Genomic DNA, 18,485 nt, shown 5'->3' on the forward strand with positions numbered 1-18,485 from the left:
CTTTGTTCCTTATGCCATTCATTTGTAAAGCTCACAAGATTAGTTTTTCTCGCCAAGTACACGTATGCATCCGAACTAGATTGTGCTGTTTCTCTGTGTCATATATGTGGGTATATGCATTATTTTGAATTTATTTTGTCATGTTTATGTAGTGTATATTGGAGGTGGTGACCTTTTGAGAGCTGTATGCAATGAAATTTCAATTTAATGTATGCCAATTAATGTACATTCAAAATGGCAATAAAGTGTTCTGTTCTATTCTATTCTATGTCTAATTTAGAATCCGCCCATCTTGCTCACATAAAATCTTAACTGTCCTTGCACCTAAGAGGCAAGGACAGTTAAGAATTCATCCTTACAAGTTAACTGAAAGACGGGGAGCTGCCTTCAGGACGCTAATAACCAGCCCCACAGGGTGTTTCTTCTGAGCTCCCCATGAAGTTGCAGAGCCACATTTTAACTCCTTTGCCGGAAGGCCAGGCGACTGACTGCCAGCTTAGATCAGCCAGGCAGATCCTATGGGAGACGGTCAGCATTGTTAATGCCACTAATGATCGTTAATCCCTTTTCCCAGCAGCTACAAGGTGAAATACCAGATCGTTTCACCTTCATTAGCATAGCTAACTGCATTCACACACCACAGACCCCTGCTTGAATGCACAGAGATTATTTGAGCAGGGGAGCTTTTGCAACCCGAAGGGGCGTGTAGCTGGAACCCAGGCCATCTTAAGGAACCCCCCCCCTCCAAAGCCCTTCTGCTGCTGGGCGAAAGCCCTGATTGCATTCAAGCAGGAGGCATCTTTTCTCTTCCCTTGGCATTGCTGCGGTCTTTCCATTTCCAAGGCCAGCCTGCCATCCATTGAGGACCTGTACACTGCACGAGTCAAAAAGAGGGCCATGAAAAGATTTACAGACCCTTCGCATCCTGGACATAAATTGTTTCAACTCCTATCCTCAAAAAGACGCTATAGAGCACTGCACACGAAGACAACTCACTCTGCTAAACAAATAATTCCTTCATCACTGTCAAGCTATTTACTAAGGTTGCATTTCTATTATCGTGTTTCCCCGAAAATAAGACAGGGTTTTATTTTCTTTTGATCCCTGAAATAAGCACTTGGCTTTATTTTCGGGGAGGTCTTATTATTTTTGAGGTGCAGGAGGCAGCAAGCGTGGTCACCTCATGGCTGCTGCTGTTGCAATATTTTCAGGGAGACCTTATTTTCGGGGGAGGACTTATTTTAGCGCATGCGCTCAAAAGCCCGATTGGGCTTATTATCTGAAGATCTTATTTTTGGGGAAACAGGGTACTATTAGTCTTCTCATCATTTCTTTTTTCTTTTTCTTTTTTTTTGAGTCTCCTATTGCAATTTATTTGATGAATTTCAGGTATATTTTTCACAGTATTGAAATATAGAAGAATATGAAACAAATCTCAAATACATAGAATAATTACATTGGCAAAATTATTTGTATACAGTAACTTAGTACAGATATAATCAACAACAATCCCATCTTCAACAAATTTAAGTGATATTGTCTGAAGTTTCCCCACAACAATTTCTGAGTGATAACATTTCTACAAATGAATATTGATAGAATGCAAACACTGCATCCAGTCTTCATAGCCCCCAACATAGCAAAAGAGCCGTGAGCACAGGAAGACTCTTAGTCTTCTCATCATTTCTATCACCCATCTTCTCCCACTTATGACCGCAGGACTGTAACTTTGTTGCTTGTATCCTTATGATTTATATTGATATTATTTCCTGATTACTTATTTGTACCCTGTGACTATCATTAAGTGTTGTACCTTAGGATTCATGATGAATGTATCTTGTCTTTTTATGTACACTGAGAGCTCATGAACCAAAGATAAATTCCTTATATGTTCCATCACACTTGGCCAATTAGAAATTCTATTCTATATTCTATTCTATTCTAATTTCATTTATTTCATTTCTATTCTATTCTTTTACTCTTCTCTATTCCTAATCCTAACCCTATTCTATTCTATGAAATCTCTTGCACTTTTCCCAAAGGGAGCTCTTCTCAATCCAGGCACACAGACAGATGCCTCAACAAAGGACGACCGCCTTCCTCCCCTCCAATCGGGGGTGCCAAAGCAGCCGCCCAGAAGAGGCAGCCCATCCCCGCCAGCAACCCACCCACCCGCTCCTTCCTTTCCCGTGGCAGGGACGAAGCCAGACAGGCGCCCATCCAGCATCCCGGAGTTGGCTGGCCACATTCAAGAGCCGAAGATCCTCCCGGCTCGGGAGCTTTGCAGCAGCCCAGCCCCGTCCCGCCTCCCCCGAGGCTGCGGGGACCCCTCATAAAACCCGTCCCGACGGCCCCGGTGCGGCAGCCACCATCGCCCGGCTCGAGTCCCGCAGGCTGCAAGCCAGCGCCTTGGCCCGCCCCTCCTGGAGCGCGCGCCCCCGCGCGCGGGGCGTGGCCGGCCTGGCGAGCTGGGGGGGCGTGGCCGGCCAAGGGAGCCGCGCGCGCGGGGCGTAGCCAGCGGCCTGAGGCGTCGCGGGCCGCCGGTCACGTGACGCGCCGCCATTTTGTCTGGCGCGGGCGCGGGCCTCTGAGGTGAGGAGGCAGCGGCGGCGCCGCCGACAGGCCGGACGGGGCGGAGGTCTGGCCGGCCGGGAGCCGCGTCGACGTCGTTGCCCGCGAGAGAAAAGCGAGAGAGAAGGCGAGAGGAGGCCGGAGGGAAGCGGACAGGACCGCTCCTGGGCTCAGCCTGGGCTGCACGGCAGCTGGGCCGGGCTTGGCGGCGCTCCGCCCCGCGGCCTGCCTGCCGCCGCCGCTCCTCCTCCTGCTGCTGCCGCCGCTGCCCTGCGCCGTCGGGGAAAGTCCGCCGCCGCTGAGGGGCCGCCGGAGCCGAGCTGGGAAGGGAACGCTGCCGCCGTCATGTCGGGCCAATCGATCACCGACCGGATCACGGCGGCGCAGCACAGCGTCACCGGCTCGGCCATCGCCAAGGCCGTCTGCAAGGCCACCACCCACGAAGTCATGGGCCCCAAGAAGAAGCACCTCGACTGTGAGTGTGGGGGAGCGGCGGGCGTGAGAGGGATAGTGGCTGCCGAACACGCGTGTGCATTCCCCACGTTCCTCTACCCCGTGTCAGGGGCCCAGTGTGGGGTTCCAATAGCCGCACTCTCCGATTGTCCCCAAGGTTGGGTGTCGGCTCGTCCTGACCGGACTTAACCAGGGCTTGAGTCAGGCCCAGCGGCCGGAGTTCTGCATTTTGGGCCCCTGACCAGAACAAGGGGTGGGGGCTTGGACAGGGGGCTGTTTCTGGAAAAGCTGTGGTTGGGCAGCCCCCCACCCCTAGCCCTCCATGGGCCAAGTGGATAAAATGGATGAATTGAATTGAATAGAGTTCTTCATTGGCCAAGTGTGATTGGACACACAAGGAATTTGTCTTTGGTGTAGATGCTCTCTGTACATAAAAAGACAAGATACATTCGTCAAGAATCATAAGGTACAACACAATGATAGTCACAGGCTACAAATAAGCAATAAGGAAACAATATCAATAGTAAGGATATCAACAATAAAGTTACAGTCCTGAGTCATAAGTGGGAGGAGATGGGTTATAGGAACGATGAGAAGAGTAATAGTAATGCAGCCTTAGTGAATAGTTTGACTGTGGTGGGGGAATTATTTGTTTAGCAGAGTGATGGCGGGGGGGGGGGGGGGAAACTGTCCTTGTGTCTAGTTGTTTTGGTGTGCAATGCTCTATAGTGTTGCTGTGAGGGTAGGAGTCGAAACAATTTATGTCCAGGATGTGAGGGATCTGTAAATATTTTCACGGCCCTCTTTTTGAGTCATGCAGTGTACAGGTCCTCAGTGGAAGGCAGGTTGGTAGTAATTGTTTTTTCTTCAGTTCTGATTATCCTCTGAAGTCTAGGTCTGTCTTGTTGGGTTGCAGAAGCAAACTGTGGCTGGGCTGCATAGACTGTCAGAACAGCTTAGATGAGGGATTGAACCCAATTTTGCAGGAAGTGTTCAGATTGAGTGTGTGACAGAGATTTTATTTTCCTCTTTTTCCTCAGCCCTGGAAGAGTTAATCTCTTCTCCTTTGGTCAGATGGTGAGGGTTCCCCCTGATGTAATGACCTGCCGGCATCTGTAACCTGGCTTGTTGGCATCTTGGGTTATGGTGCTTTGTTGGCATCCCTTCCTTGGGCTGCATTGTCGATTGAGGGATATGATCTCTATTCTAGCAGTTGTCAAAATAGTATCTGGGTATGGAGCTATGCACCGTGGACGCAGTGGCTCAGTGGCTAAGACACTGAGCTTGTTGGTCAGAAAAGTCGGCGGTTCAAATCCCTAGTGCCATGTAATGGAGTGAGCTCCCGTTAATTGTCCCAGCTTCTGCCAACGTAGCAGTTCGAAAGCATGTAAAAATGCAAGTAGAAAAATAGGAACCACCTTTGGTGGGAAGGTAACAGCGTTCGGTGCATCTTTGGCATTTAGTCATGCTGGCACATGACTATGGAAATGTCTTCAGACAGCGCTGGCTCTTTGGCTTTGAAACAGATGAGCACCATCCCCTAGAGTTGGGAACAACTAGCACATATGTGCTAGGGGAACCTTTACCTTTATAGAGCTGTGCACGCTACTAGACCATCTTTTCAGATCCAAATCACAATATGTCACATTAACTTCTTTTGGCGCTACCTCTACTTACCAACTTGGGAAGTAGTGTATGTGTTTGGCAGAAGGTTTTGTTTTAATTGTCAGCTAAAGAAAAGGGTGGAAGGAAGGAAGCATCAGGTGATAAAGACTGCCTGGAGTCCTGAAGAGCTGATACCAGTTATTGAGGATCAGATAGAGCTCTGGGTTAAATGGAAAAATCAATATGTTTGGGTTAATCAGGTGGCTTCCAGTCCTTATCTTTTTGGATGAGCAGGTGCAAAGGTGATCAGCAACGCTGGCTGCTTCACAGTTGGGGACAACAAAAGTGCAGTTTGCCAGGCAAGGTCGATTAAATTTGCTGAAGCCACTTTTGGTATAAAACTCTGAGGAAGCATGATTAAACAAATGAGTTGTCACCACTTTGATGAGTCCTGACCAGTCATTAGAGAAGGTTAAAGAGGAGGTGTGAATCAAGTTAAATGTTTCTGTCTTACGGAATCAGTAATATTCTGCCATATAGAAGAAAGATTATGTGTGTTAGGTTAATGGGGTGGGGAATTGCTGTTTTAACTTTGTTTAAAAAAGCAAACACCAAAATATATAAAACACAGCAACAGTTTTATTTCCTGAGTTTCTTCGTTTCCTCCCGTCTCTGTGCTACAAATAAGTATGCCTCTTCCAAGTAATTCAGATTTAAAATATGTCTTCTTTAAGTTTGAGTTACTTGGAAGAGGCATGTTTATTTGTACCACAAAGATACAAATAAACACGCCTCTTCCAAGTAACTCAAATTTAAAATATGTCTTCTGTAAGAGATCTTAGAGAAGCAGGTCAAGTAACTCTTCATAATACAACTGCCTCCAAATAAAGGAAATTCTTGACCTAATGATCTGAGGTCTAAAGCCTTCTATTAACATGTCAACCAGATAAGATAAGGAAGGCTGGTTCTGGGCTTTCAGGGTTCATCAGTATAAATTCAGTTGTTCAGCCTTGCTTTACATATAGTGGTTAAAATGGTCTTCTTGGAAGAAGGTTTTTATTTTATGCTAGAAGGTTGCAGGAGAAAATGAAGTTTCTTGGAATCAATATGGAACTACTAAACCTAATGGCATTATTTATAAGATGGACAGTCAGTCAACTGTTTTGGCTGGATATTATGTTTTTCTCCAGGACCCAGTGTGGTAGACAGCTATTGTTGCTTAATAATAATAAAGCTTATATCACAAGATGTAGATTATTCCAAATAAATCTGCCATTGGCAATTTTGATGGTGATTTTGTGAATGCTGATGGCATTCAAGTGGTGTTCCAGTTGGTACTTTCTTTGCTTTGCCATAGTCCTCTATTTTGATCTGCAGGGGTGGGTATTTTGGGATTTTTCTCCAGTTTTTTTCTTCTGCGGTTTTCAGGTACTGCCACATTCAGTATCCAGACTATTTTTGTCTTAGCAATTGTTAAGTCTGTCATGTGGCATATGCTTATCTGTCCCAAGGCTCTTTGGCTTTTTCATTTTCTACGACTTCTTCTACTTTGTGTTCTTACCAGTTCTTGCAGGCCAGTAGTATTTTTGGCAGATATTCCAATGCCCCATTGTTGTTATCTTTCTTATTCCATTCTTTGTAACAAATCTTAGCAATGATCTTGCATTATTTTATTATGGTTGGTTGCAATCAGCCACATATTTATACTGAATTTGGCATTTTTATCCAGCTATCACTATTATTATTTTTTAAAAGCTTCATTCTAGCTGCCTCTATGCAGTTATTTTGACAGCATTAAGAAAGTGGCTTAACCTTGCTTTAATCCAGAATGTTTTTGTTTATTTCCAAATGTAGCCAACAGCCTGGGATTCCCTGGTTAGCCCCATTCAAATGCTAACTGGGGCCAACTCTGCTTAGCTTCTATGATTAAGCAGGGACAACTAATAAGCCAAAGATCTGAGCCCAATAATATTACTTTACAATTTAGTAAGCAACATAGATAATAAATTATTGATTAATCAGGAATCTTCTAGTTGCTCTTTGGAATTTTGCTGATATTAAATATAGTTCCATGGCATGTACTTTTATTGAAGCTTTCACTTTTTGTATTTTCTTTCTGTATTTTCCTGTTATAATGGAGCAAAAGTTATAATGCAGCATTAAATTTGCATCACTTTGACTTTCTAAAGAAGTGCTTATTTCATACTACGAAACAGATTCTCATGTTTTGTTCTGCAAAAAGACACATTGGTAAGAAATATCTGCTTTTTCTCTGATGTTGCACATAGAAATATGTACACTTTTATTTGTATTTATTTAAAGCTTACATTTCTTTTGAGACAATACTACCTGTTCTATACTCTCCTAGCAACAAGTTTACTTTGATACTAAAGCATGCATGCATCATCTGCAGTCACAATTAGCAGTGCTAATATGAGATTGTCATTTCCTAACCTTTCAGCTTGCCTAACTGTTGCTGACTATCCAGTTGTGATTGTTGTAATAGAAGATGCTAGCCTGGAAAAAACTACTTGACATATAGGTGCATTATTTACTCTGTATATCTATTTAAGCCGTACATGCTAATGTTTATTTACTTTCAGAAAGGTAACAGATATCAGTTGTTTAATTCTAGAAGAATAATTGTTGTAGGAGCAGCAAAAATCTTATGGCACCTAAAAACTTATTGTTTCTTCAAATTCTTAAACTTGCTTGAACATTTCATCACTACTAACCACAATCCGAAGATATTTTTAATTTATAGTTTGTCGAGATTTTGTATGTCTTCTGGTTTTTACTTCCTGTTCAGATGTCAGCTTAAAATCAGTAAACTCAATTGTATAAGGAAGTTAGGAAGTGAACAACATGATAGAGTTGTTCAATAACATTGAAAATAGTGATATTTTTAAAAAGATAATAGATTTAATCTATTGCAGCACACAGAGTTGTTCCAGTGAGTTCCACTACATTCATTTAAGCATTATGTCTATGCCATAGTGCAAAGAAAGAATTAAATTCAAGAAGGCATGTGAAATGCTTATTTGATTTTTGTTCAGCATGGTAGGAAAAATCTATACAATGCTGCTAAATTCACCCTGTTTCTTTTGTTTGGAAAATGTCTTATTTAATGGTGAAAATGTAAGGTAAGCTAATGTGATGTTGAATGACATCATTGGATGTACATAATACAAAAAGGTTAACAAATGCTGCCATTCCCCCCTTCTCTGTGTTTCTGTACATAATAGTAGCTACGATTTATGAACATTCTTCATTTTTTACAGCAATAAAAATGATTAAAATAGCATCCTGGAGGATAAGTGAAAAGTAATATAATTTAAGAGCAGAAAGTAGGTTTTGGTCAGAAGACAAACAAAATTCAGAATGCTCCCATTCAATTTACTTCAGGTCATAGATTTTCAGATCATATACTAGCTGTCGTGCACATTAAGTATTGCTTCTGCATATTACATGTGCATTGATTTAAAGCTAGGGATTTATTATTTATAGCAGGGGCAAAAGTCTGATTAAACTGAGTATAATGTCCCAATATTTACTGTTGCATTTCCTAGTCGGTGTTCATACTAGTTGCTTTAAATTATATTTTGTTTCATTCTTGCATCTTTGTTGCATTGTTTACATTTCAAGCTATCACTTTTCCCTAGGATTAGTATCCTAGCATTAATTAGGAAAATATAGAAGTCAGTAGTGCAAGCATGTATTTATTAAACAAATTGTGTTATGATTCAGTATGTGATAAATCACAGTGGCTCCATTCGCATATTGTATTAGGCCAAACCAAATTAATTATGTTATGTCTTTCATGATATATATAAATCCATCCATTAGGTGGGTTTACGTGTCTTACTAATGCATAATGTGGTTTCTTAGCATTTCAATTGTGCAAACCCTGACATTATCATTTGGCACAATATAGGAGTTTAATCACTGTGGTTCAACTGATGGTGGCCCAAAGAACAAAATAACAATACCACAGTGTGCTTTATATGGCAAAGTGTCTGCTACCTCTTAATTTGAGTGATTTAGAGAATTTATGTTTATATATGATACATATACAAACACATGCTCAAACTAGTGTTGAGTGCTTGCTTTTAGGATCATTGCTCAGGCATGCCAATTTTTCCTTCCTAGCCACTCTTTAGAACTTAAAAAAAATTCAGCTACTCTTATAGCTACTCTTATAACTGCCACTTGTAAAACTTTTATTGCAACATAGAAAACTATTGTAAACCATAATCCCAGCCACAGCTCCATCTTTTCAGTGGATAACAATGACTGCACATTTTTAAAGGTTAAAAATGCACGTGCATGACTATCTAGGTTTGTTACAAAGTTGTGTTATTCTTAGAATAAGGGCATTTTAGTACCCCGTCATAGCTTCCTGAGTTTCTGTATTTCTCCATATTGTCAGAAGTTCTTGATTTAATTCCTGACAAGATCAGAAAGGAGTATTTATTAGGATCTCTAAAATTTATCTAGATATTAAAATTAAAGTGATCTATTGTGACCTCTCTTTAAATATGATGTAAATGTTTAGAGAAGTCTTGGAATCTCACAGAACTGTTCTTTTCATTTTTAATCAATACCTATTTTATGGATATTAATTATTGCTCATTAAACTATGGTTTGTATTCACCTGCCTTTCCACGATATTTCAATATGGCATGGCAGTTAAAATGCTTACTAGAGTCAAATCATCAAATCCCCTTACTTTGCTGTGGGTGGCAATGACATTTCTACTTGGATATTAAATAGAATTTTTTTTTTTGCATGTTTCAGAAAAAATGATGCACCTTGAATCTACTCTGGTCTGTTTCCAATAATGCATGGGATGTGTGTGTGAAGAAGGAGGACACATAATTATTAAACTTGCCTTTTCTGCAGATGCATAGAGTGACCTACATATTTTTTTTCCTTCGACACAACCTTGTGAGATAGATTTGACCAAGAGATAGTGGCTATGTTTGATCTGAGGTATGGTTTGCTAATTAACATTTCTGGATTTGCATGCACAATGACCCAGAAATTAAATACCAGTCAGGATTCACACAATATTCACACAAAAGAGCCGAGGTGGCGCAGTGGTTAAATGCAGCACTGCAGGCTACTTCAGCTGACTGCAGTTCGGCTGTTCAAATCTCACCGGCTCAGGGTTGACTCAGCCTTCCATCCTTCCGAGGTGGGTAAAATGAGGACCCGGATTGTTGTTGGGGGCAATATGCTGACTCTGTAAACCGCTTAGAGAGGGCTGAAAGCCCTATGAAGCGGTATATAAGTCTAACTGCTATTGCTATTGCTATTGCTAATATGCTAGGCTAAAAGCCTGGCTGACCAGTCAGTAATTCAGGTAGTAATGAAAACACAGCCAATGAGTGGCCCATAATGGCACAGTGAACGTGTCCAGTTGAAGGTTCCAAATCATACGGCAGCAGAGATGGGATTCAGCTTTTTTTTAAAAAAATAACTCAGATTTATTGCTTGATAAAACTGTTCAGAAATCATGTCACCCAGGAATGTAGTTCAGGCTAGTTATCATGTTCTAGATAGGCATTTTTCACAGTTTCCTTTCTGCTAGATGTGATGTTCACTAATCAATAATGGATTTTCAGTACAGAAGGTTTTGTTGTTTTACTATTGTGATTGTGAATATTGGGCAGTTATGTTGATTTATTATAACAGCATTCTTGCTGGCTGGCAATCTTCACTTGCCAATATTGGCTTTTGCTACACAACACAAGTTTTTAAACTGTTTTTAAATAATAGTAATTGATAGTTCTCATTTTGCAGATTGCTTTACGCTCAAGAATAAAGCTTCAAATTGATTCAATATCAATCTAGCCTGCTTCATTCTAAGGCAGGCAGTGCAAACCAGCATATTCTAAGTGGAACAAGACTACAGAATAGCTTAATATTATGAGCCAGCTGCTGGACAACAATGTCATACACCAGCAATGCTGTATCTGGGGATATAGTTACCACTTTTCCCACGCAGTGGGAGTGGTAGACTTGTCACTTCTTGTGATGTTTTGCTTCTATTCTACATGTTTTAGGTTTTGCAAGCCAAGTGGTAATACCTAAACATTAGTTATACCTCGGGATTATCAGTAACACAGAAAAGTCTGCAGATTTATAGCTTGCATTTGATAATAGAGGAAATCAGAATTGGATCATATCTTTAGTTACTCATAGGCAGGCTGGACAGGGAAATAACTGGATTCTTTTTGAAGAATAAGAGTATCTCTAATGTGATACTCAAAGGAGTCACTACTCCTTTGTGACGTAGAGGGAGTGGCCGAATTAGATTGCCCAATTTTGCATTTCAGAGTGCTTGAATCTTGTTCCTTCTTGAAAACACATCATAATTGATGAATTGGGATTCAGACTCCATATTTTCTACCATCATTTTATGGTTCTATGCCTATTAACCTTTAATATAAGCCTCAATTCTTACTTAATTGCTTCATTGATTCCCCCCTCCCCTAGGTTTAGCTTCAGTCTATTCTATTGTGTAGATAACTATTATTAAAAGTCCATTGAAGCAACAGATATAAAATGTATAATAATGGACAGTCTTTGTGAAAAAGACTGAAAACACCCAGTGAATCAAAATCCTGGAAGGAAAAGAGATTCCTTGTTGGTTGCATAAATCTGTTTTCTAGAAAAAATTATCAAGCCTTTTTGAGATTTTAGGTTGAGACTTAAGAGGCAACAATTAATAAAAATGCTATTTTAATGCAGCTTCTTATAATTCACAAAGCAGTACAAAATTATCATTGTAATGCAAACAATTATGATCTGAAATGAATGTAATGAATTATATTGCTTGTTATTGCAGTAGGAATACTCTATTCCCCCGCCCCCTCCTAAAGTCTAGTTTCCATATCTTTGGGCATTTCATCCAGTATCAACTACAAGATATAGTTTCTTGTTCCAGATATATGTATGTGAATGAATTGGACTGAACACTTCAGAAGGATAAACTACGTTTGTACTAGACCATGAGTTGGAAAGAGATGGAAGTATACTACTCTTCCATACTTAATTTGCAAGGGCTTATATATTGATCCCTTAAGAACAGGGGTTAAGAGAAGGAATGGCTGATACTTTGATAGTCTGCAGAAATTCTTTATTTCTCTGTGGCTGTCATGGACTCTCATAGTCTGATTGAAGAACATTTGGAGGGCATCAGTGGGCCTGTACTTTCTCTGAAGGAGAGGAATATTATTGTTCATCTCTGTGATGCAGACTTGCCTGTATATAGTGAAGAATTACTGTACATGATATGAGTCAGGTTGATAAACTAGCTGTAGAACATGGACAAAGATTAAGTTCATTTGCATCTACATTTTGGGCAGGACCATTTGCAGAAATGAAGTATTTAATTATTGTATCAACCAATTCCTATGTTGGCAAGCCATTCCTTTGTAATTTCCCAGGAACAGCAATATCAAGAAAATGGAAGTAGGAAATGATTTCCTACTCTTTATTTTATACAGGAAAATAAAGAGTAGGAAATTTCTAGGAAAATTGCCTGAGCAAACTGGGAATATTTGAGCTTGGTCATATAAGCAGAAGATGAAAGTTGAATAATATGAAAAGAAATAAAATCAGGGTGATGTTTATTGTTTCAGAGGAACGCAAAATTTGAATGCTTGCATATCCTGCTTGTTCATAGTGACAAAAATTCCAGGTGAGGAAAAGTGAAACAATATATTGTATTACAACCCCATTACAATTCCATTTTTGAAGAAAATGGAGAATATAGGATAGCAAGGGAAGATGGGAGATTTTATAATGTTATTCATGCCTTCTCAGGTTCCAGTAAAAATGCTAACTGAATCTTAGCTTGACTGCAGGACTGTTAGATCATTGAACGGAACGCCAGTGCTATTAAAGATTTGCTCTGCTGTCCAATTGCCTGTCTGTTTGTTCCCTCTTGAGCTTTTTAAGTTTCCTGTCTATGCTACCAGGAAAAAAATCTTAGCTGTGAATCTTTGGACAACCTCATCCTATGTTCATTTTCTGTTCATATTTCTCAGCTGGTTTATCAGGTTACTGTATGCCAAACCTTTTTTGGCTGGGGTGCCGAAAGTGCACATGCATGTGGTTGTGTGTGTGTGTGTGTGCCCACACCCATAATTCAGTCCCCCCCTCTACCCCCTGTGCATGTGCATACGACACCCCTGCTGCCCCCCCCCCCCCGGTGCATGCACGCTCGACCCACCTCCTCCTGAAGCCTGGGGAGGGTGAAACCTGCTTCCCCTGGAGACCCTCTGGAAATGTACCATTTCTGAACTTCTGGTAGGCCCGTTTTTTGCCCTCCCCATGTGTCAGAAATGGCTTTCCCCAGCCCTCCGGAGGCCGTTTGAAGGCTGAAAATCAGCTGGCCAGCGCACACATGCATGCTGCAGCTGACCTGGGGCAATGCCTCATGTGGCCTCAGAGGTGGCTCCGCATACCACAGGTTCACCATCATGGCTATATGCTTTCTCTATTCATCCTTTGTTAGGAATATAATCTAACAGTTGGGTTGGCAATATATAAATCATGTAACAATGCTATACCTATTTCTTTAAATCATACTGTAAAATGTGATTGGTTGCTGTTTTCCTCAATCGGCCATAAGAGGGAGCCAGAATGACTGTTAGCTCTCTGTTGTTAGATGCTGGGCTGATCTGATCTGAGTGTTTTAGAAGCTGGCTGTTAGAAAGTGCCGTGAGCTATTGTAAGTTTTGCAACTGCTAGCAAACTTTGAGTACCGGACTGTTTGTATGATTATGGACTATGTTATTTGGATTATCCCTTAACTGAAAGACGTTGATGACTAAATGTCTTATCAGTGCATGACTTGGACTGTTTGATGGACTCTGATACCTCTATTTCCACGAAAGTAAACGCCTATTTAAACTGCAGTGTCTCTGTATGCTGGTTTGTGTATTCTCCAACACAACTCTCACAACGCTTCCCTAAACGCACTTGCTCTCCCAATGGGGAGCTTACCTAACACTGGTTATGGGCCCAGAGTGTACCAGACGTAGCTAAAGGAGAGTTGGTGTTGATACGCAATACTGTATACAGACAGCTGTTTATTGTAGTGATTGTTACTATCCTGGAGAAGATGTCTTTCATTTAAGAAGTAATATAGTTCTCCTTATTTTTGCTATAAAATAGTCTTCTAGGCCAATTTTATATTATTCCAAGGTAAGATCTCTATATAAACTAATAAATATTTATTAAGGAATTGGTTTTTTAAGCACATTAGAAATATAATGCTATAATTAGTTTGAATTTAAGGAATCTGATTAGGCTGCTATTTATATGTGAAATGATTGTAGGCAATCCAGCACTATTTGTATTTTCTCACTGCTTGTATAATCAGTGTGCTATTTCTCTGCACATATTTTTCAAACCTGACCAATTGCTTCCCATAACATATTAATCTATTTTTTGCCACGTTCAAAAATGTTGGTGAATAAGAATCCAAGAGTCTTGAAGTACTGGAAGGGACTCCAGGCTCTGTCCCGCCCTCCAGTTTTGGCTACATACATTATTTTAAGCTTTCTTCTATGTGTCAGCAAGGATATTCTCTATTTCTAATCCTGTCATGCTCTAAACACAATTTGCCACTTCTGATTTGGTAAAACTTTTATTTTAGATGTATACATCAGCTCCTGTTTGTAAAGGATGGATAGATGTGTCTGCTTGATTCAGCAAGCTTCATTTTTACCAGAGAACCAAAATGATGCTGCAAAAGAAAGTTGTTTGATTCTAAAGATGTAGAGTCATAATGAAACATTTAGAAAGTGTTTAATGTAATTTCATATACAAGAAACTTTCCCCAGTTAATTTGTGAAAAGTGAAGAACACAAGTAGTCCTTGTTTAGCCATCACAATCGGTGTAGGCAATTTGATCGTTAAGCAAAGCAGTCACTGAGTGAAACTACAACTACCTTTGATGTTGCTTCAGCTTTCCTTTGCTTTACAGACCTGGAAAGGTCATAACTACGAGGAATAATCTTAAAGTTATGTTTTTCATCACTGTTGTAACTGCTAAATGAGGACTACTAGTCGGTTGACTATGAGAGTAAAGTTTAGGATTCCAGAATACTCTTGAACATAGAGCCGAGGTGGCGCAGTGGTTAAATGCAGCACTGCAGGCTACTTCAGCTGACTGACTGGATTGTTGTTGGGGGCAATATGCTGACTCTGTAAACCGCTTAGAGAGGGCTAAAAGCCCTATGAAGCGGTATATAAGTCTAACTGCTATTGCTATTGCTATCCCCTTTTTTAGTGTTTGTTGGTATAAAAAAAATCACCTTGTGAAACTGGCGGCAAAGTTTATAAATGTATAAAAATATTCATTAAAACAACTTGTTTTTGAATTTCAGATTTAATTCAGTGCACAAATGAGATGAATGTGAATATTCCACAATTAGCAGATACGCTTTTTGAGAGGACGGCAAACAGTAGCTGGGTAGTAGTGTTCAAAGCTCTAATTACAACGCACCACCTCATGATGTATGGAAATGAGGTAAGAAAGCAGCATTTTGCAGTACAGTTTTATTTCAAAATAGGAGGGGTTTTCAGAATAAATGCCTGGTGAATTTCCAAAAGACAAGTGTAGTAGAGACATCAAGAACCTCAGGAGGAATTGCATAACTAGCTTCTTATTAGAAAGCAAATACTGGCATATAAAGTTACATTATTAGTTTCTTCTCCCCCTCCCCCCCCCCAATTATTGAGTGACTAATGTGTTAAATGAAATACTTACACAAGTGCTGGTATAGTTTCTAAATCCTATGTTCTCATGAGATTCTGGCCTGGCAGGTTTTAGTTTTGCCCTTAAAAGTTCAAGAGTTCTATTGATTTAACACCATTGTGCCTGTTAGCATTTGACTGTTTCAGACTTCTTGGGGAGTCTGAACGAGAATGAGTTGGAATATACACCCCAAGCTCACTTTGTGGTGAAACTGAACAATGCACTCTCCATTGTTGTTTGGTTACAAGTCCTTTAGCCCCAAAGGGTGTTTATGCTATTTTTAGAAGGCATGTTTGTCATAATATCTAGCAGTTCAACTCTTACCATGCAAAAATGTCTTCCCTTGATTTGAAAAACAGAGTGATATTTGCTTTACTAGTTTTTACAGGATCAAGACAATCCTGCCTCAGATAAATATGGCATATTTTCCTGAAGGGGTTTATAGTTTTCAGATGAAGGAAGCGATCATGTTTCCCTGAAAATAAGACAGGGTCTTATTTTCTTTTGACCCCCGAAATAAACGCTTGGTCTTATTTTCGGGGAAGTCTTATTATTTTTGAGGTGCAGGAGACAGTGAGCGTGGTCACTTCATGGCTGCTGCTGTGTTGCAATATTTTCAGGGAGGACTTATTTTAGCGCATGTGTTCAAAAGCCCCATTGGGCTTATTATTCGGGGAGGTCTTATTTTCAGGGAAATGGGGTAATAGAATGGAAACTAAAGCTAAAAGAAAAATCCCATATCTTACAATTGGAAGAATCCCAAAGGACAATGAGATAATAACTTGTTAGTTGTGTCACCTTGCAGCAATTAAAGCATTAAGAGTAGAAAGTCTTTGCCTTCTACTAGCTCTGTTTGTCTATTAGATGTAAATCTTGCTTAGTTGTCAAGAGAATAATTTCAGAATAGTATGTATGTCTTCTTTATAAGCATGATATGTGAGATGCGTACAGAATGAGCTATGTGCAGTTGAATTTTGCTTCCCTTTTCCATGGAATTATTTGTAAACTAGAGTTGCTATGAAATGCATTGGATATCAGTTTATCTTACTTCATTCTGCTCCACTTTTGCCTCTCTGGTTAGTGATTGCAAAATTGTAACTATTAATAGATATAATTGGTTTGCCTTAGTAAAAGCAATAACTTGTTTAGATGATTGAGGAACTACGTGTAGTTCTCAATTTACAGCAGTTCACAGTGATTGTTCAAAGTTACAACAGCACTGAAAAAAGTGACTTATGACGGTTACAATCTTTGCAGCATCCCCATGATCATGTGATCAAAATTCAGATACTTGGCAACTCTTTCATACTTACGACTGTAGCAGTGTCCCAGGATTATCTGATCACTTTTTTGCAACCTTCTGACAAGCAAAGTCAATGGGGAAGCCAGATTCACTTAACCAAGTTACTTATATATCAATTGCAGTGATTCACTGAACAACTGTGGCAAGAAATGTAAAATGGGGCAAAATTCACTTAACAAATTCTCAATTGATAACATAAATTTTGGGCTTAATAGTGATCGTAAGTGTATCACCTACAGACTTGCTTAGAAATTAGCAATATAAAATATTTCTATAGAAAGATAATCTGCAGAAGGATAATAAAGATAATCTGAATTCTGGTTCATTTGTTCACAGCGCTTTATTCAATACTTGGCATCTCGAAATACATTATTTAATCTCAACAATTATCTGGATAAAAGTGCCATGCAGGGTAAGGATTCTTTTTCTTTAAAAAAATAAGTTTGTATTTATATTCTGTATTTAAATTGAATCATATTTGATTAGCCTGTTATGTTTCTTTATCTTGGTGAGATTTTTGTTATTGATAATGAAAACAGTGATTCCTCAGATGATTGATGCTTTAAAGGTGAGCATCGAATTTGCAGCAGTCAAATGTTCTAACTTGAGGAAAGGAATTTTTTAGGGCCAGGCACAGCATCCTTCCATCATTGCTATTACCTGGCACTTATGCCAACATTCTCCTTACCTTGGGAAATTGGGACAATTCAACAATGTTGTTACAGTAGCTTTTATAAGGATCTTCAAAAGGACATGATAATCCCTCTTTTACTACTTATGTGCACCTGGGGAACAGACCATTTATATGCTCACTTTTTATTTTACAGTCTCAATCTGTGAAACCACCTACGCACTAGACAAAATTTATTGTAGTAGCAGTTCAATTGAGGCAAAAATTAACATGAACATGTCCTTTACTTTTTAACTGATGGATTTTATTTGCTTGTATATTGCTGATCTCTATAAATAAAGAATTTGTTTTGAAATTGTAAGCAACTTGTCAGAGTGTCAATTACTAAAATACCAGCTTATTGATGATTTACAAGCTGAATAATGAGGACATAAATTGTTCTAAAACAACTCCTTAAAGTGTTGTTGGCTTTTATTTAACGAGGTAATACTGCCATTCATAGGGACTACATCAATTAGCTAGTACCAAGAGCTTTGGAAGTTGAAGCAATTGGAAGATGGATATTCCAAGGAACTGGAATTAATTTGGATCCCAATACATCCAGAAGAATTGTTATCAGAAGGCTTTTGAAGGGATTTGAAAAGACTGTGAAAGGGAAGTGAACGTACATGCCAGAGACCAAGAAACAGATGAATACATATGTTCCTTGGAACCTTTAAAGATAAAGAGAGGACAGAATATCTCCCACATGTCCTCTGGGTGGCTACTTCATGTCAGGAAACTGTAGGACAGTAGCTTCTTGTGAGTTTGAGCATCAGGAGACAATGGTGTTGGCCATCTTGCTTGCAACTGCAGTGGAGATTTTAAAGGATCCTTAGTTATCAAATCTCACTTTCTAATCAATTTCAGAACTATTAAAGATTTTTAAAATGACAATATCATTCTAAATGACAATACCTTTAATTTTGAATAAAATAACATTTTAATCATAATCTTAAGAACTTAAAGAATCTGAAAGAAATAGCAAAAAGCTAAATAAGATTTCAATCTTAAAAAGTTATCAACAGACTAAGAGAACAGATAAATTTGGAATATTGGAAGTTTTTATAAGAAGATTTCGGAATTAATAATAAAGAACACAAACC

At 39.5% G+C, this 18,485-nt stretch overlaps 1 protein-coding gene across 3 annotated transcripts in view; it reads left to right on the top strand.

Moving 5' to 3' along the window:
* The first annotated feature begins 2,579 nt into the window (after nt 1-2,579).
* LOC106548345 (phosphatidylinositol-binding clathrin assembly protein) overlaps nt 2,580-18,485 on the top strand; it is a 47,148-nt gene continuing 31,242 nt past the window's right edge. For 2 of the 3 annotated variants that reach the window (XM_087727182.1, XM_087727184.1), the window contains exons 1-3: nt 2,789-3,046; nt 15,036-15,178; nt 17,046-17,121. In XM_087727182.1, coding sequence (XP_087583308.1) covers nt 2,917-3,046; nt 15,036-15,178; nt 17,046-17,121 — 349 coding nt within the window. In that variant the 5' untranslated portion in view covers nt 2,789-2,916. Of the gene's footprint in view, nt 3,047-15,035; nt 15,179-17,045; nt 17,122-18,485 lie in introns of all 3 variants that reach the window. The other variant, XM_087727183.1, reaches the window with a different exon arrangement.

The sequence above is a fragment of the Thamnophis sirtalis genome, unplaced genomic scaffold, assembly GCF_051295495.1.
Source record: "Thamnophis sirtalis isolate CommonGarterSnake01/CBP01778 unplaced genomic scaffold, rThaSir2_p1.2 scaffold_13, whole genome shotgun sequence".
Lineage (NCBI taxonomy): Eukaryota > Metazoa > Chordata > Lepidosauria > Squamata > Natricidae > Thamnophis > Thamnophis sirtalis.